General features: G+C 42.4%; 1 protein-coding gene across 5 annotated transcripts in view; it reads right to left on the bottom strand.

The window, feature by feature from the left end:
* Positions 1-1,282: 1,282 nt before the first annotated feature.
* opa1 (OPA1 mitochondrial dynamin like GTPase) overlaps positions 1,283-16,153 on the bottom strand; it is a 38,205-nt gene continuing 23,334 nt past the window's right edge. For all 5 annotated transcript variants that reach the window (XM_042416731.1, XM_042416732.1, XM_042416734.1 and 2 more), the window contains 2 exons: positions 3,652-3,725; positions 1,283-3,507 (listed from right to left, as the gene is read on the bottom strand). In XM_042416731.1, the coding sequence (XP_042272665.1) occupies positions 3,661-3,725 (65 nt within the window). In that variant the 3' untranslated portion in view covers positions 1,283-3,507; positions 3,652-3,660. The remainder of the gene's footprint in view (positions 3,508-3,651; positions 3,726-16,153) is intronic.

The following is a 16,153-nucleotide window of genomic DNA, read 5'->3' as shown; positions in this document are numbered from 1 at the left end:
GCATTCTGCTGGAGGTTGACTTTTCCCCCTTTCTTTTCACGGCTGCTACAAAGTCATTAGGCGTTTTTCACTCCTTTCCCCTTGTTTTTAAGAAAACAGGGGAATATAATAGCTGCACAGAAAATAGCAAGTTGATGTGAGGCAGTTAAGTCCATGTGTAAAGCCTCAGGTGATTGTAGCGAGGAGGAGCCCTGCCTCCCCCCCCCCCCCCCACACACACACACATCCATCCCTCTCCACTGTGCTGCCCTCTGAGCAATGTGGAGATGCACTAACAACAAGCCTCTTGTGAAAGAGGAGAGGATGCCCAGGAGTGAAGGACCTCTGGACTCTGACTTATTAATCAGTCAGGCCCTCGGCTGCCTGCCTGCCTCAGGCTGCAGCGTGTCTTCAGCCTGATTTGGGATGAGATAATTGCAGAGTTAAATACTCTGAGGGTTTGCCCAGACCTGGAGCAGAGGCCTCAGCACATCAGCACACAGGTCACTGCATCCAGCAGCAGCAACCAGCTGTGGGATAACAGCAGACTATGTAATGGAAAACACACATACATGCAACACAACTCTCCGAGGATGAGTGAAACAATGATTCAAATGTGTGTGAAATACTTTTTCTTTTTGAGTCTCTCGCAGACTTTAAAGGTTCAGGTAAATGGACATCTGGTCTGTATAAGGTTGCAACTCTGACGCTGACAGCAGTGCTGTTGCTAAATGCTAATCCCTGCATGTCAACATGCTCACAGAGACAGTGCTACATGCTGATGAGTAGCAGATATATTTTCCATTTTCACCATCTTAGTTTAGTGTGTTAGCATTCTAACATTTGCTGTTAGCACTTAACACAGTACAGATGAGCCTGACGGGCACCTCATTAGCTTTGCAGGTATTTGGTCATACACCAAAGTATTGGACAAGTTAAAATTTTGACCTGCTGGTGGTGTGACATGAAAAGTCAAGATCATAATCTCCTCTGTAGAACATGGATATCTGTGCCAAACTTTGTGCCAATCCATCCAATAACTGTACAGATACTACATAAAAAGTTGGGGGATCACCAAAGTCGGTAGGATTCATCCTCTGGGAACAAGGAATGTCTATACAAAACTTCAATCCATCCAATAATTGTTATATTTCAGTCAGGACCAAAGTGGTGGAACAACAGCTACTCTTGGCTGAAAAGCAGAAACTGCTACCATTTAGTTAGATGTTTTTTTTTGTTTGTTTGTTTTTTTTTAGGTGGGCAGCATTTTAGGATAACACTGACTGGACAGGTTGACACGTCATGAAAAAGATCATTTTTATTTATGTCAATTTTATTTTCACTTTCTTTTAAACACAAATTTAATAAATAAAGCACATCTGATGGGGTACACCATGCAAACATTACTTCTACAACATAAAACATTTTTTTGAACCAACTCACTGATTTTCTGTTACACAAGTGGCTCACTCTGCTTACACGTGCTGTACATGATAGTAGCTCCATGACTTCCCATTAACTTTACCTGTACAAGAATGCACGGCATATTATTTATATATACCCATATACACATATGAATGAATGAATGGAGTAAACACAGTCTCTCGCGCTCTTTCAGTCAAATATCAGACAGTTTTCACACTAGGAAGAGTGAGTGGATGTCTACACGGGTGATGGGAAGAGTCAGAATGGTCCAAATGATGGAGATGAAAGTGTAGTTCTGAGAGCGAATTTAAGATAACGAGGAGGAAAGCACAAGATAGAGAAACATCTGGCCCTGGAAAGTGACTAGTAGAAGAATAAGTGAGTTCAGAGAAGCGTACATTTTCCTTCTTTGAATTGCTATTAATTTACAAAGTGAGATAACTACTTTCCTTGTATTTGTGTTTTTTTTCATCTCACCCCTGACAGAAGCCTAACATCTTAATGTTGATTTAAATACAAGATGAAAAGAGGAGAAGTGGATGAGTACAAGTGGGTCTGTGCTGTGTCACCACAGGTGCATAAATAAATAAGAACCTGTCGTGCCAAAAATGACATAAAAACCTGGTGAAAACACATGACGATGACCTGCCTGATACTGTGTGACCGGACCAAACTGGGACTAGATCAAGACACACGCTCAGGCGCAAGGTAGAGAAGTGAAGTGCATCAACTGACAGATACTGTAATAAACTTTCAAATTTGAATAAAATGTAAGACTAATTTGGTTGATCATATATGTAGAACCGTTATTATAATAAATGGCAATGACTTTGTACCTAATGTTAACTAATAATGCATTAAATGCTAATAACTACAGATAATGTAATACATTGCATGTTGGAATGCATTAAGTTAAAAGAACTGCAGCACCTAATGTAATAATGTGTCTAAATTATCCAGAAGCATACTTATGCCTTATTACATTTTCAACTTATTAAGAGGGACATTTTAATATATTTTGAGCAATTTGTAAAATTATCTGTCAGTTGAAACATAGAAAGTGGAGACGAAATTTAAATGTACATAAAGACCTATGTGATAATGGAAAAGCACACATTAAACACAAATGAAGACAGAAACAAAGGGTGAGTTAGAGGTATGACCAGGGGCATTATGTGAATTTGGCAGGCGCATCTAAATGGAACACAGTATTTGTCTGATAAACCCCAATAGAGCAAAAATAATAAGAAATAAATCTATGTATAATATTCTTTCCAACAGCTGTTTCAGAGCTGATCCTGTTGGTGATCCAAGGGAGAGTGTTGAAGCTGAATATTGAATTAAGATTAGAGAATTAAGGTGAGAACATCTGCTGAAACTGCACACAGTCTCATTAAAGGTACAGTTCATGTACATTAAATGTAGAATGCAGCTACAGCTCGGAGGGATAACATAAGTGCTCTGGATCCTAAGTGCAACTAAAAAGACCTGATGTTAAATAGAGGCAAATTTTAACAGAGTTAGGGTAACATGGCATATTTTAGGAGCACCAAGCGAGACAAAGGTATGAAATTCAAGGCTTTTTACACCCATCGGGAACAGTGCCGATGGTGTCTCTCTGTACACACACACACACACTTGTATGATCATGTATACACAGACACCAACCAAAAAAACAAACAAAAAGAAAACAACTGAGGAGATAACATGTACACAGTACTCATTTATTTAAAATGAGTGGTCAGATGTCTGACAATGCTGTGCGAGCTTCTCATTTTCCTCCGGATCTGACTGTGTTTGGGCTCCTGTGCAGAAGTCTCCCTCTTGACATCGGGACAGTTTGCAAGAAGAAAAAAACAAACAAAAAATAAACATAAAAAAATAAAAATAGAAAATCCAAGAGAAAGCCTGAAAACTGTTCCTCCATCTTTTCCTTCTGGTCCATCTTTCACTGTTCAAGGGGGACAAGGAGCCAAGCCGTGGGTATTAAAATCAGGCGGGTGGTGGGGCAGGGCCAGGGGGTGATGATGGTCATATACAGATTTAGTTATCTTTGTTCAGTGCATTTCTCTGCTGTGATCCATAAATTTACTTTCAGTGGTTCTGTTAAAAAAAAGGGAGGAGGAACAACAGATCAGATAAAACACTGCACGCATTGAGTCACGTTAGTTTGTAGATGTTTGCTGCACCACTGACTATCGCTACGGTGCAGGTAACTGGTAAGATTTACGATACAGAGACAAATACCTGCTTCTCTTATTTCTCCTTGTGAAGAGCTTCTATGAAGGCTTCAAGTTTCTCCTGGATCTCACGAACTTTCTCTGCAAGGAAGCACACAAAGAAAGAAACAATAAATACACAAATATTGATACGAAAAAAACAATCCTAGAGCTGAAATCATGTCAACAGATAATTCATCTGCAAGATTTCCAATTGATTAAGTCGTTTTCAAGAAAAGAACATGCCAAGAACTCAACAAGATTTGCTGCCTTTCTTTGTTTGTGTAAACTTCAAATTTCTGGACTGTTGGACAAACGGGAAAAAGAAAAAAAAAAAACTTGGGCTCTGGGAAAAGTGAGCGAGGGAAATGAAATGTCAGGAAACAAACTAAATCAAGTGACAGGATGTGTACCTGGTTATAAATCTGTTGTCTGTATACAGAGTAAATATTCAACAAAATTGTCATCCCTGCAGTGTATTTCTGCAGGTAGAAATTCTCTCACAATTTTCTCCAAAACACCAGATGGTCCCCTCTGACAGTGACAACCAAACCTCAAGGCAGACCTCCTTCACACACATGTGATGATGAAGGCTTGTGTACCCTTTCCCAGTTAGCATAGACCGCATCAAAGCTCCCACCCTCCCCTTTTTCATGGTATGTACCTCCCGGGCACATTGCTAATGGACAGAAGGAGATACCATAACAACAACATTTCACATGAAAGAGGGAAATCTACTGGAAAAACAGTCAGTCACTTCTTTTCATGATTACACTTCTATTGTCCGGAGACCGCATAAGACGAGCAATCCTTCCACCCGACATGTACTGTCACACGAGATGAGCGAGCCATCTAAAGCAGTCTTAATCGCTGATTAAACAGTGGCTGAAGGAAGTCTGTGGGCCAACTCGGAGAAAAGGAAGCCACGGCTCGCAATGCCAGCTGCACCTCCAGGCCTGGCTGGCTCTCAGCTTCCCTGTCACCCTTTGCTAATCTGTCTGGATCTCCCCCAAGCACAAACTCAAACACCAGCTCTGAAGAACAAACTAGCAATGCTCTATCTTGATCAATCAGCCACACGAGATCCATAGGCAACCTATTGTCGATTGTTTTCCTATGAGAAGGCCCTATGAAAACACAGCTTTAAAAAAAAAAAAAGACTGTCAGGGGAGATAAATTATTACGGTTTGGACCTCAGAGCGACACTGTCCATTCCAAGTGTCCATTTCAGGTCGGCACAAAGGTGATAACTACGTGCGTGCTTTAGAGTGAAACTAAATATCGTACTCGGGGGGGCTTGTGTGCAGCCCCTTTGATGGGAGCACGGCCGCTGAGGTATCCTTTTCCTGATGGATGAAAAGCACACGGTTCTTAGGAGAGATGCAGGCACACCCCCACACATGTCCTGAAACACTAGCAGAGCTGAGAAGTGCTGGATAACATGAGAAGAGCCGACACACACACATACACACACTGGTTGGCAGAACTGAGAAAAGCTGATTGACAGAGAGAAACGTTCGACCCTGAAAGACACACAGACACAACCACCCCAAAGTCCTGAACACACAGCAAGAGCTGTACAGTCATGCCACCTCCGCTTCTTTTCACCTTCCTACACACACTCACCGCTGGCAGGTGGCAAAAAAAGGAAAAAAAGAAAATTCCCCGGCCTTTGATACTCTTAACACACTCAGGCAAAATGGCAGGGCGTTAGGAGGAGATTACAACACCTAATGGAGGCATTAAAGGGGCCTGTAGTGGGGCACGCTGACAAGTCACTGCAGCAGGTGTGGGGTTGAATGAAACATAACCCTGAGTTACGCCATTCCAGCACGCAGCCCACCGCAGGGCACAGCTCAAAGGCAACTGACAAAGTAAGCCGCGTGGGCTGTGTGCCCTGACCACAGGACAACATGACTCAATCCAAGCCAATCAGAGCAGGATTACCAACATCTGTCCGACCTGATGAAAAAGGAGAGTGGAGGTGGCGTTTTGGTTGGTGTAAGGGAAGGAGGGCACTGACTGTCAGATCATCAAAACATGGGAAATCCCCTGGCTCAAGCTTCAAAGCTTAACTGGGTTTAGATGTGGCTGACGATAAGGTGCTCTGTGGAGCCTCGGTGTTTCAAACGCAGACTGCTTAACTAGGGTCAAACATTGAGGATCCTGCCAACAGTCGGGCAGAGACGGCAGGCTCTGCTAGATTACTGAGGGTGGCAGCGGTCTAAAAGTTAGATTAGGAGGGCTTGTGACTAGAAGAGATGCAGGTTTGAATCCTCGGATCGGCTTCTGAGGAGGTTGAAAATCATTCTTCTGCTCAACACCTGCTGTTGAGGAAACGGAAAACCCATCATTGATCCTGTGCTTCAGAGGAGCGAAGCGCAAAACTCTCTTTGTACAGGACACCTCATGTATGGTCAAATCAAGTCAATTTTATTTATATAGTTAAAAACAAACAAACAAACAAAGGCTTCAGATGACCTTATACCCTCAATTTGGTTAAGAAGAGCTTGTAACAAACTAAACAGATGTCGTACACACAGGAGGTAGTGAAATTACAATTTGGATAAACAGATTGACAATATTATGTAAATCAAGTAAAAATACATTCAACAAGCTGTAAAAACAACACTGACTTATCACCTTTTAAAGGATTTGGCTGGTGATTTTCTATATTTTTCTTACTGTCAACAAATGTCATGTACAGAGTCAAACTAACAATGAATTAATCTACTTAAAAGTATTGTGCATGTATCCAAAGCCTGATATATTGTATTCCTCTGTGCCTTAGACCTCCGTTGTTGTCCAAGAACAGTTTTTACTCTTTAGAGCTGTTTCTAAACAAGTTACGGTAACCACCTTTTCATGGATAACGAACATGTCAGCCAGTGCAGCGGTGTGACTCGAGGATGTGTTTTTAATAGTTTTTGGACAACAGAGGTCTACGGCACAGAGGGATATGATATATCAGGCTTTGGATACATGCACAATACTTAAAAGGAGGATGAGTTCATTGCTGGATTAGCTCTACACGTGAGAGTTGTTGACAGTAAGACTGATATAGAAAAGTTGCCACAAACTTGCTTGTTTACACATCCAGCATATTCTGAGCAACATTCATTTCTCCTCCACCGACTCCTGAGGAAGGTATATCTGACTGTTAAACTGCTGAAGAGTTTCAAGCACAGTGTGGAAGAATTTTGAGTGTGAATCTGAGAAGACGTCGAGCAGCTTTCAGATGACCACAAACGCTGGTAGGAGCTGGCCCACAAAACCTCCTCGGTGCTCTTTGTGTGTCACAATGTTGATAAAATGCCCAGCCATCTATCCTGATTGCTTTATCCTGGCTAGCTGCACAACCAGAGTTCCACCATGACGTTTTTCGGGATAAGATGGCATAGATCAGAACAGCTAAATCCATTACCCGCTCCCTTACAGCGGGATGCTTAATGACTTTAAAATGAGCCCTCAGCAGCTTTCAGGAGCCCAGGAGGCCACGGGTGATGGTGAATGGCGTCTTTTAGAAAAGCCAATATTCTGTGGATAAAAACTGTGAGAAACTGATATTTATTTCCCCGGCACCATCTGTTTGCCACCAGCGAGAGGAAGAAAAGACCACAACAAGGCTTTCTTTTCACCGTCCTGTGGAAATGCAACAAAAAAACAGTGGACAGAGTCACCACTGCCTGTTCCTTATGAGCAGTGGGAGTAGCGATCTAAAACTCCATTTAGACTCCTGTTTACCTAAGAGATGAGCTGCAAAACACAGTCATTCAACCGCTCACCCCTTTATCTGGTCATGAATATTCCCATAATCCTCTGGCCTCTATCCCAGAGGCCCCTTCTTTAAAATGCTGGGTGTTGTGTGAGTTGCAGAGGGTGGAGGGACTCTCGCCCGTTGAGAGAAAGAGAGGAAAGCCTTTCCCCCCAATCCCCTCTTTCAAGGCCTTCTCTCGGCTGATCTCCACATGAAATGATATCTCATTCACTCTCACTCTGTAGAGTCCCCTAAGCCTGCTGCGGCCGAAACGCTGGCAGAAGGAGAGCTGAGCCAGAAAGCCTTTAATTGACCTGTAATTAGACTGTGAAACTGCACGGCCCTGCTGGACAAGTAGCCAACACAGAGGAGAGAAAAAGATGAGAGGGAGAGGACAGGGAGGCCCGCAACTTACTGCGAGCCAGAGAAAATAAACTAATCCTCTTCCTATGGGAGATGGCCACTCTTCTTCGCTGGATGTGAAAGGGAAGCGTTAAGAAAAGGTGGTTGTTATGAAAAAGTGGCAACAGAGAGATTTCAACAGATGAAGTGTGGCGCCAAGGTTGAGGCTACTTTAGCGTACGGCTCTGAAGTTTTTCTACCGACAACAGAGCAGCAGTTCACAGCGTGGTCACTAGAGAAAAAGTATTTGGTTCCTGTCCCAACCTGTCATCGTTTATGAAGAAACTTTTTATATCTTGTGACTGCCAAGGTCACAGTGTAGGTGGGGACTCTGAACAGTTGAATGCTCTGCTGTTTCCTTCTTTGAAAGCCGATCTCTTAATGTAACAAACAGAAAAGCCCTTTTTTTCCTCGGCATGCTGCTTGATTTGTCACTAAACCTGGATTGTCACACTATAAAAAGTGGGCCATGAGAGACATGGACACAGGGAGAGCGGGGATGTCAGCGGCCCAAACGCCGTGTCAGTGACAGAGCAATGAATCAGCCCCGTGCGCTCGCAGCTCTTATTTAGAAAACAGATGCCTGGGAGAGACAGCCCAACCTGGAGAGAGACATACGTAGGTCTGAACAGGTCAAAGCTTGGGGTGAGCCAGAGGGCAGACTAAACAAAAACAGCAAAATGCAGGGAAAAATCCTTTGAAAGCGCCAGGTGATGACTGTTTTTAGTCTCTATGGTGCAGGTTTTATTGACAAGCATTGCTTGTGCCTTTGAAGGGCCAGACATAAAAGATTTTTAGTGCAGGGGGTTGTAAAGATGGAGTTAGCGGGTGACAAAATTTGGGAGATTGTGGATTTAGCTCTGGGCTTCATGGGTTTAACTGATAGAACAGATACTAATACAACAGAAGGAGAAAGTCTAACTGGAATTTTTCATCCAAACACAGCAGTAAACTGTCACCATTACTTCCTTTCTTTAAAACGAACAGGTCTTAGACAGTAAGTCTGCTTATGACTCATGGTGTAAATCAGAGCTGGTCAGAGGTCTTAAGTTTTTCAAGACTCACCTTTTGCACTCAAATGGAGCTCTGTGCTGAGGCTAAGTGGCAATCAATCATCAGTAGCCACATGGGCCTGGGGATGTGAGGATGACAAGCCTGGTTTTAACAGAGATCCTGTTATAATCCCTAAGAGAAACTCCCCTCTGCTGAATCAGCCACAGGTGTGAGCAAAAGCAAGGAAACATGCTCACCCCCAAGTTTACAAATACTAGATTCACACACAGCTGCATATCAACAGGTGCCACGCGCAGGAATCTTGCAGCCATGAAAATGGAGATACAAACCCAACCTCGCTGATATCAAGACCTAAATGTAAAGAATCAGTTTTTAATCAATTTGTCTCAGTCCCTTCTTACCACAGCGCTGAGCCCCAAACCATCCGATCAAATGAGACAACAGAGATAAAACTGTCCAGCTCTCCTTTTCGCCCCCTCGGGGGAATACATGTCTCCAGCTGCTCTGGACCCCACACACCTTCACATTTACATAACTCTGAGAAGACAGCAAACGCACCTGGAATTCCTTTGAGCCTCGAGAAAAAAGCCTGTTCGGGCCCAAAGGCTGGACTACAGGTGTTTTACTTGCAAATACAAGGCTGAGAAGATGAGAGAGAATTTCATCGTCATAGAGACGGGCGAGATGCAATAAATTATACCAGCTGGGATAATGGCACACTCTTTAAGACTGTCTCTCCTCAAAGGCATTCATGCTGTTACAGTCGGTTGAACACACAAAAAGTGACACAGGTATTTTGATTCTTAAAAATTTGCTGATCTAAATTAAATTCATACCTAAGAACGAAATCCTTAAAAACAGATGCATACTTACACAAACAGTACAAGAGAGCCTGCATTACATTTTGAGATTTCCAGCACCTAAGGACTTGTTTTTGTTATATTTATTAGTATGACTGGGTCATTTTGCTGCAACAAGTCCAGAGCAAGTCTGTGCATCAGCCATACAATGGTACGAGGGAAAAACATTTTATATCTTTGCCCTTCTTAAAAATGACAACAAAAGGCAACAAATTGAATCCATCTAAACATCAGACTTTGAACTGCTTCATATGTCATTCCCACATATTTTGAATATTTTTCCTAATGAGACAAAATTAATTTAAAAAGGGTGCATTTTTTCAACAATCTTGCAGGGGAAGGAGTGTATGGTTTTCCTATTACTTCATCCCAAGCAGCACCTGATATCAGATCTTTGTGTGTGTGTGTGTGTGAGAGAATGACAAGAGGATCAGTGGGAATGGGTCTCTGGTGGCCAAACTGCGCTGGAAAGCCTTGCTACAGTTCCCTTCCCATCACACACCACCTTCTCTTTCCTTTTTTCCCACACTTGCTGTCTCTCTCGCTCTCTAAGGAGATTAAAAGATGACTCTACATCCTCCTTCATATTTTTATTTCCTCATCACCGCTTCCCTCAACGCCTCTTGATTGGTTGTCATCTAGAATACACAGCTCATTTTTCTGGTTTTCATAGTCTACTACGAGTTTCTTTCCCGTGTTTGCGCCTACATGCTGTCTTTCGGTTTACTTTATCTGATTGTAGATTGTGTTACAGCATCAGTGCATCACAACTGGTCATGAGAAATGTCATCTTAATTTTAAAGTATCCTTTCAGTGTTAACTAGCCATGTCCAAATCAAGACTTTTTGGCCCAGATCCTGAACAGAGTACTTCAGTATTGAGTATCTGCCAATACTGAGTCTGATTGGATGCTTTTATTTTCCTAAATGTAGATTAAATCTGTATCCGACACAATTGGGAGAAACGGATGTTACCTGATCAACTAGATTGTTTTATTAGAGAAGACGTATCACTCACAATTGTACTGGTGTTACAGGGTGGAGTTTCTTCCCTCACAAATGATCTTTGGCCGAATACCAGCTTGCAGAGAGCTAACGAACCTGACCTGATCAGTTAGGGGCAGGAAGCCTGCTGTAGTAGACGAGATATGATGAGAAAATTGTCTTTCATACTCTATTAACCTCGTTCTTCACTAATCTAATAGGGGACACTCAACACAAAGAAAACTGTCACAAAAATGTTTACTTTTCTAAATCCTTACAGATGATAATTGAGGATAATTAAGCTGTTTAAGTGTGGAATAGAGAAGCGGTGTTAGTTTTTTAGAAGTCGCTTTCACACAACATTAACCCGACAAGATTGGATAAAACACAGGAGGAGCAGCTTTATCTTTGCCAGCATTATGACAACTGTGGATTTACTGTTTGTATACTTGATGCTCCCATGAAGAAAATGGATCATTTGGCAGCAACTCTGCCGCCTGAGGTTTACTCCTCCGTGGGAAAAAACAAACTTGGACTGTAATACTACTAAGCCTCACAGAGCCACACTCACACACCATACTGCTAAACTAATGTCTATTTAATTCAGAGGCAATGAAGATTGTGGTCAGGAAGAGTGAGAGTGAATATTATAGAAAGAGCAAGAAAGGTGGATATAAGACTAAGAGTGGACAGCCATGCTAAAGACTCTGTGAGGTTGCTCTTAGACACAGTGGTGCTTTCAGCATGCTAACATGCTGATGTTAAGGAGGTACACTGTCCACCTTGTTCACCATCTTAGTTTATCATGTTAGCATGCTAACTTTGGCTAATTAGCACAAAACACAAACAATTACTGAGGCTGATGGGAATGTCATTAGTTTTGCAGATATTTGATCAAAGTAATGAACAACAGTTTGACCTGATGGTGACGCTATCTGAAAAGACATGGTATCGCCAAAGTTTTTATATGTTATCCTGAGGGGGGCATGAGTGTCTGTACCAAATTTCAAGGCACTCCATCCAACAGATGTTGAGATATTTTATTAAAAAACATAAATGTCGACCTCAAAGGTCAGGGGATCACCAATAATGATACACTGTCTGGGAATGTCTGTACTGAATTTCATAGAAATCTATCCACTTGTTGAGATGTTTCAGTCTGGAAGTGGTGGACCGACTGACCGACAGACCATTGCCATCCCTAGAGCCATGCCACCAGCATGGCTTAAAGCAGCAAAAGAAAAAAACAGGAGCCGAGGAATGAGGGGCTAAGAAGCAAGACAATGCAAGAGAGGCGAGACAAGTAGAATAAGACAAGTGTAGATGGAGAAACAAAACAACAGAGGATGAAATGAAGAAACAGTGTATGTAAGGGCAACAGCCCCCAACAAAACAAAGAGCAGACAGCCTGCCTACTATCAAACCGTGGCACTAAGCACAAAACTTCCCCAACGTTCCAAAAGGCAGGAACCATGTCTCAGGGACTAACATCTAGTAGCAATGTTAAGAAGCCAGCTTTCTGTATTCACTCAAATTGTATGTCAACACAGACAATTAGCTGTCTGAAACCTATTCTGTCATAAAAAAACATGTTTGGCTATACTCAAACACAAAATAAGTGATCACAGAGAGTCAGAGCAGATGATTAACCTGATATTGAGCTGAGAAAATTATGCTCAGGATGCCTGGGAGGACAGACTGCATTTCTGATTTGTAAACAAGCTGTACAGTACAATGAAACTGAAATAACTCAAACAGAATAACTATTGTTTCAAATCTTGCGGCTATTAAAACAAAAAAAAAAAAACATGATTATCGAGGCACAAAACTCGAGTGGCACAGAAAATATGAGCCAACTATAAGCTATGTGCAAGAGCAGACACAACTTGCTGATAGCTTCTGCTGCTCTCCTCCCTGAACGCAGGCACATGTGCACACAACACCTTAAGACGATACGTCATCCCTTACAGCAGAAGAGAACAGAGGAGCACTTCTCATTGAGCGCCCACTAATCACACTGGAGGTAGCTGCTCAAAAGGAGGAGGAGGGGGGGGGCGGGGGAGGAGATGAAAGGAAACGAAGTGAGCGTGAGGCTGAGAGGGCATTCCGGTGAGCAAGCCCAGACAACCAGAGCCTTATTGTATTCTGCTTCCACAAAAGGAAGAGGAGAAAGTGACTGCGTGCGCAAACATGCGAACACTTAACACATTATCACTGTTCTTAAGCGCACCAACTGTTGACAACTTAAATACTTTAACCCTCAAACACCCTTCATATAAAAGTTGAAATCCATAATTTTCCACATCATCATCAGTGGCAAAAAGCCTACAGTTAAGACGGCAAACTTGTTGTACGAGGGTGTTTGGTAGCCAGCTGTTCATACCAGCCGTCCCAAAACATGGAAAATGTGCCAGCAAGTAAGGTGTGATGCTAATTAAGCGCAATTTTGGTGTCTGAAAATGAAAACAATGTATAATGATTTACTTCTAGTGCGCTACAGGGAAACTTACACCTTTCTCAACCTTCACCCTAAATAAAATGACTAAAACACATCTTTGAGTGGACAATACTATTCATGTTGTTGATCGTGTTCAATTAGCTATTGAGAAATTTCAGCTGTCCTACGCTGAAAGATGCTCTTATTAGCCTTTAATTATCACTTAGTGTATTGGGGGGAAAAACATGTTTGAGATCCTGAGATATAGTTTACAATAATTATCATAATCCCTTTTGTGATCAGGTTGTGATCAGGTTTAATATGATTGTAGAACATAAATACTTTGGCATCGAGCTCATTGAGAAACTCGATGAGAAATGATTTCACGAATGGGGTTTTATGGTTACTGTGGCAGTTAATGTAATAATCTAAAAAAATCAAAATAATCTACCCTGGTTTATTTGATCCAAAACGCTAAACTAGGCCTTTGCAGAACCGAGAAATGGCTACTTGCCACACACACACATAAACACACACTCTGTCTCTCACAACATCTGTCTCATGACCAAGTTGACAAGGTTTTAATCTCAAGTTAACACAGAAGAGAAGAGCTGAAGTAAGAAACATAGTGTGTTGCCAGTGCACTGAACACATACTCTTCATCAATTTGACAAGTCAGATCAACAGCTACCAAGAGGGGAGTGACAGCCAAGAACCATTTCTTCCCCCTTCAGGAGCGGCCAATTCATGTGACAGAAGAGTAAAGGTGGATGACTGTTAGTCACTGCTGACAGAGAAATAAGAATATTGTATGCACACACCATCAGGGTAATGCAGTTTTAACTCAAAACTAATACTGTGGGAATACAAAAATGGTTAGGCATGTCATAAGTGCCATAATTTAAAGTTAACATAACCAATAAATCCCACCAACAGCTTCTTCAAAAAAACGGGGTCTATGCACCACAAATGACAGATGTCCCATATGAAATATCTTGCCGACACAAAAGTTGCTGGAAAATGGTGCAGTCATGATTTATATCCACAAGTGTTACATCTCTAGAAGCTCACAATATTAAACATGATATCTAACACTTCATAATGGAGTAGTAATTCTGGAAACCCTCCGGTATAGTGCACTTTCCAAAATCCGGCACCACAGTACTTTTTCCAGTACAACACACACACACAAAACACAATTTCTATGAGGGGCAATGAAGCAGCCAAGCAACATCCCAGTGGTCTCTTAAGAGGCCTGTGCTTGCACATTAGGCCTGGGCTTTGCTCCAGAGACGGCACTGTGCCATACAGCTGGTCTCGCACACGCTGACACAGACACACACACACACACACATGCACGCACATGCACACACACACACACACACACACCTCTTTGCAATGTACATTGTGCCACTGATTAGCGCTGCTTTCACACTCTCATTCGTTGACGCACACACCTGACCTGTATTTGTAACCTGAGCAATGCTGGGCCTGTCTGCGAGTAGGGGCAAATAGAGCTTAACAGCAGACTGCCCCTGGGAGCACATTTCTGCCTTTGTTAAGTGTGTTTATCCTTTCTCCCGTCTCCTATCTCTTCCTATTTTACCTCATGTGCTCATAGGAGAGGCTGCCAGGTTAAGGTGAGGTCTGTTCTCTACTTTCCCTCTTGTTCTCTCCCCCTCTGTCATGGGACAGTAAAGGAAGAGAGGGATAGGGTCAACTGGACAGGATTTTGACAGTGAAAACAGTGACAGAGAGACTTAAACCGATGGAGAGGGAGAAAGAAAGCTTGCTGGATCAAGTAGCCTGTGCTATTAGCTGGCTGACCTGTGGGTCAGGTCGTAGTTTGGGCCTCAGGCGATCTGACCTGCTGTCTTTAAACAGTGTGGAAAATGAGGGGAGGGAACAACAGCTCTGAGGGAAGATGATTTTATAATGCATTCAGTGAGGTTGCTAGACAGATAGACAGGAGAATTGCATGACTGGAAAGAAGTGTGTGTGGCTCCTATCAAGTGTTTCTACTGCTAATTTGAATAACCATACTGACACATAAAAATGAATAAGAGGATAATAATAATAACAGTAATAACAGGTTGGCGTTGATGTTGCAAAGACACTCACTTTAACTGCAATGCCACACGTTCAATGCCTGCCAACAGCTGAAATGTCTTTTAGTAAAACAAAATAACTGGCTGATGTATTTGTCCAATAAACTGTGTGTCTTGACCAAGTCAGATTCCAAGTCAAAGTCATTAAAGCTAGCCTCTGGGAACTGCAGCGTCATCATGCAGTAACTGGACATGCCAATGCATAACTGGATGAGGCTACAAACTTGCAACCGGACTTTTAAAGAACCACTAGTGAAATGTTTTTGCAGACTTTTTGGTTTTGCTCTAAGTAAGCTCACTCACTCTGCTTTGAAGCGTGTCACCGAGTCAGCCCATCAGCCATGCAGTTCAGTCTAGACTGATGGACCCACATACCCGCACAGGCTGCATTACACAGAAAGCCCTGCGTAAAGTGTCAGACAGCTAATGACCCAGATCCTCCACTCACCCACTTACTCAACCTGACAGATTGATAAAGCCAAAACTCTGGAACACAAATTTTCTCTGTAGGGGAAAAAGAAAATTCTGACATCACCGTAAAATTAGAGCTAAGTGATAGTGTGCTTTTTTGACATCCTGAACCTGAGCCATGTGGCTCTGTCGCTTGTACCGTCTTGCTAATAGCTTCAAGAAGTTCTTGTAATGAGGAAAAATATATATCTTTAATTATATGATAATGAAAGTGACTGAAAACTGAGATTTAACAGCCTGTAAAGGTCTAAAAGTTTCCCGTTTTCTGTGAAAGAGTATGTGTGTGTGCGCAGGTGTGTTTCTATCCTATAGATCACATGACAGATTCCAACCACATTCCCACATCTACCGCTGCATAGGTGTTGGGTGGTGGGAAGTGGGAACGTCATGCCTGTTTGGGAAAGTTTGGGATCGACTTGCCTTATGGGATTTGCAAGGCCAGGCAGGTCTGGGCATTCCTAACTGTGTGTGGAGTGGAGAGAGGACTGTGTGTGTGTG

Source organism: Thunnus maccoyii, chromosome 7 (assembly GCF_910596095.1).
Source record: "Thunnus maccoyii chromosome 7, fThuMac1.1, whole genome shotgun sequence".
NCBI lineage: Eukaryota > Metazoa > Chordata > Actinopteri > Scombriformes > Scombridae > Thunnus > Thunnus maccoyii.
The sequence above is the reverse complement of the archived record's forward strand: the minus strand, read 5'-3'. Positions and strand labels throughout refer to the sequence as shown.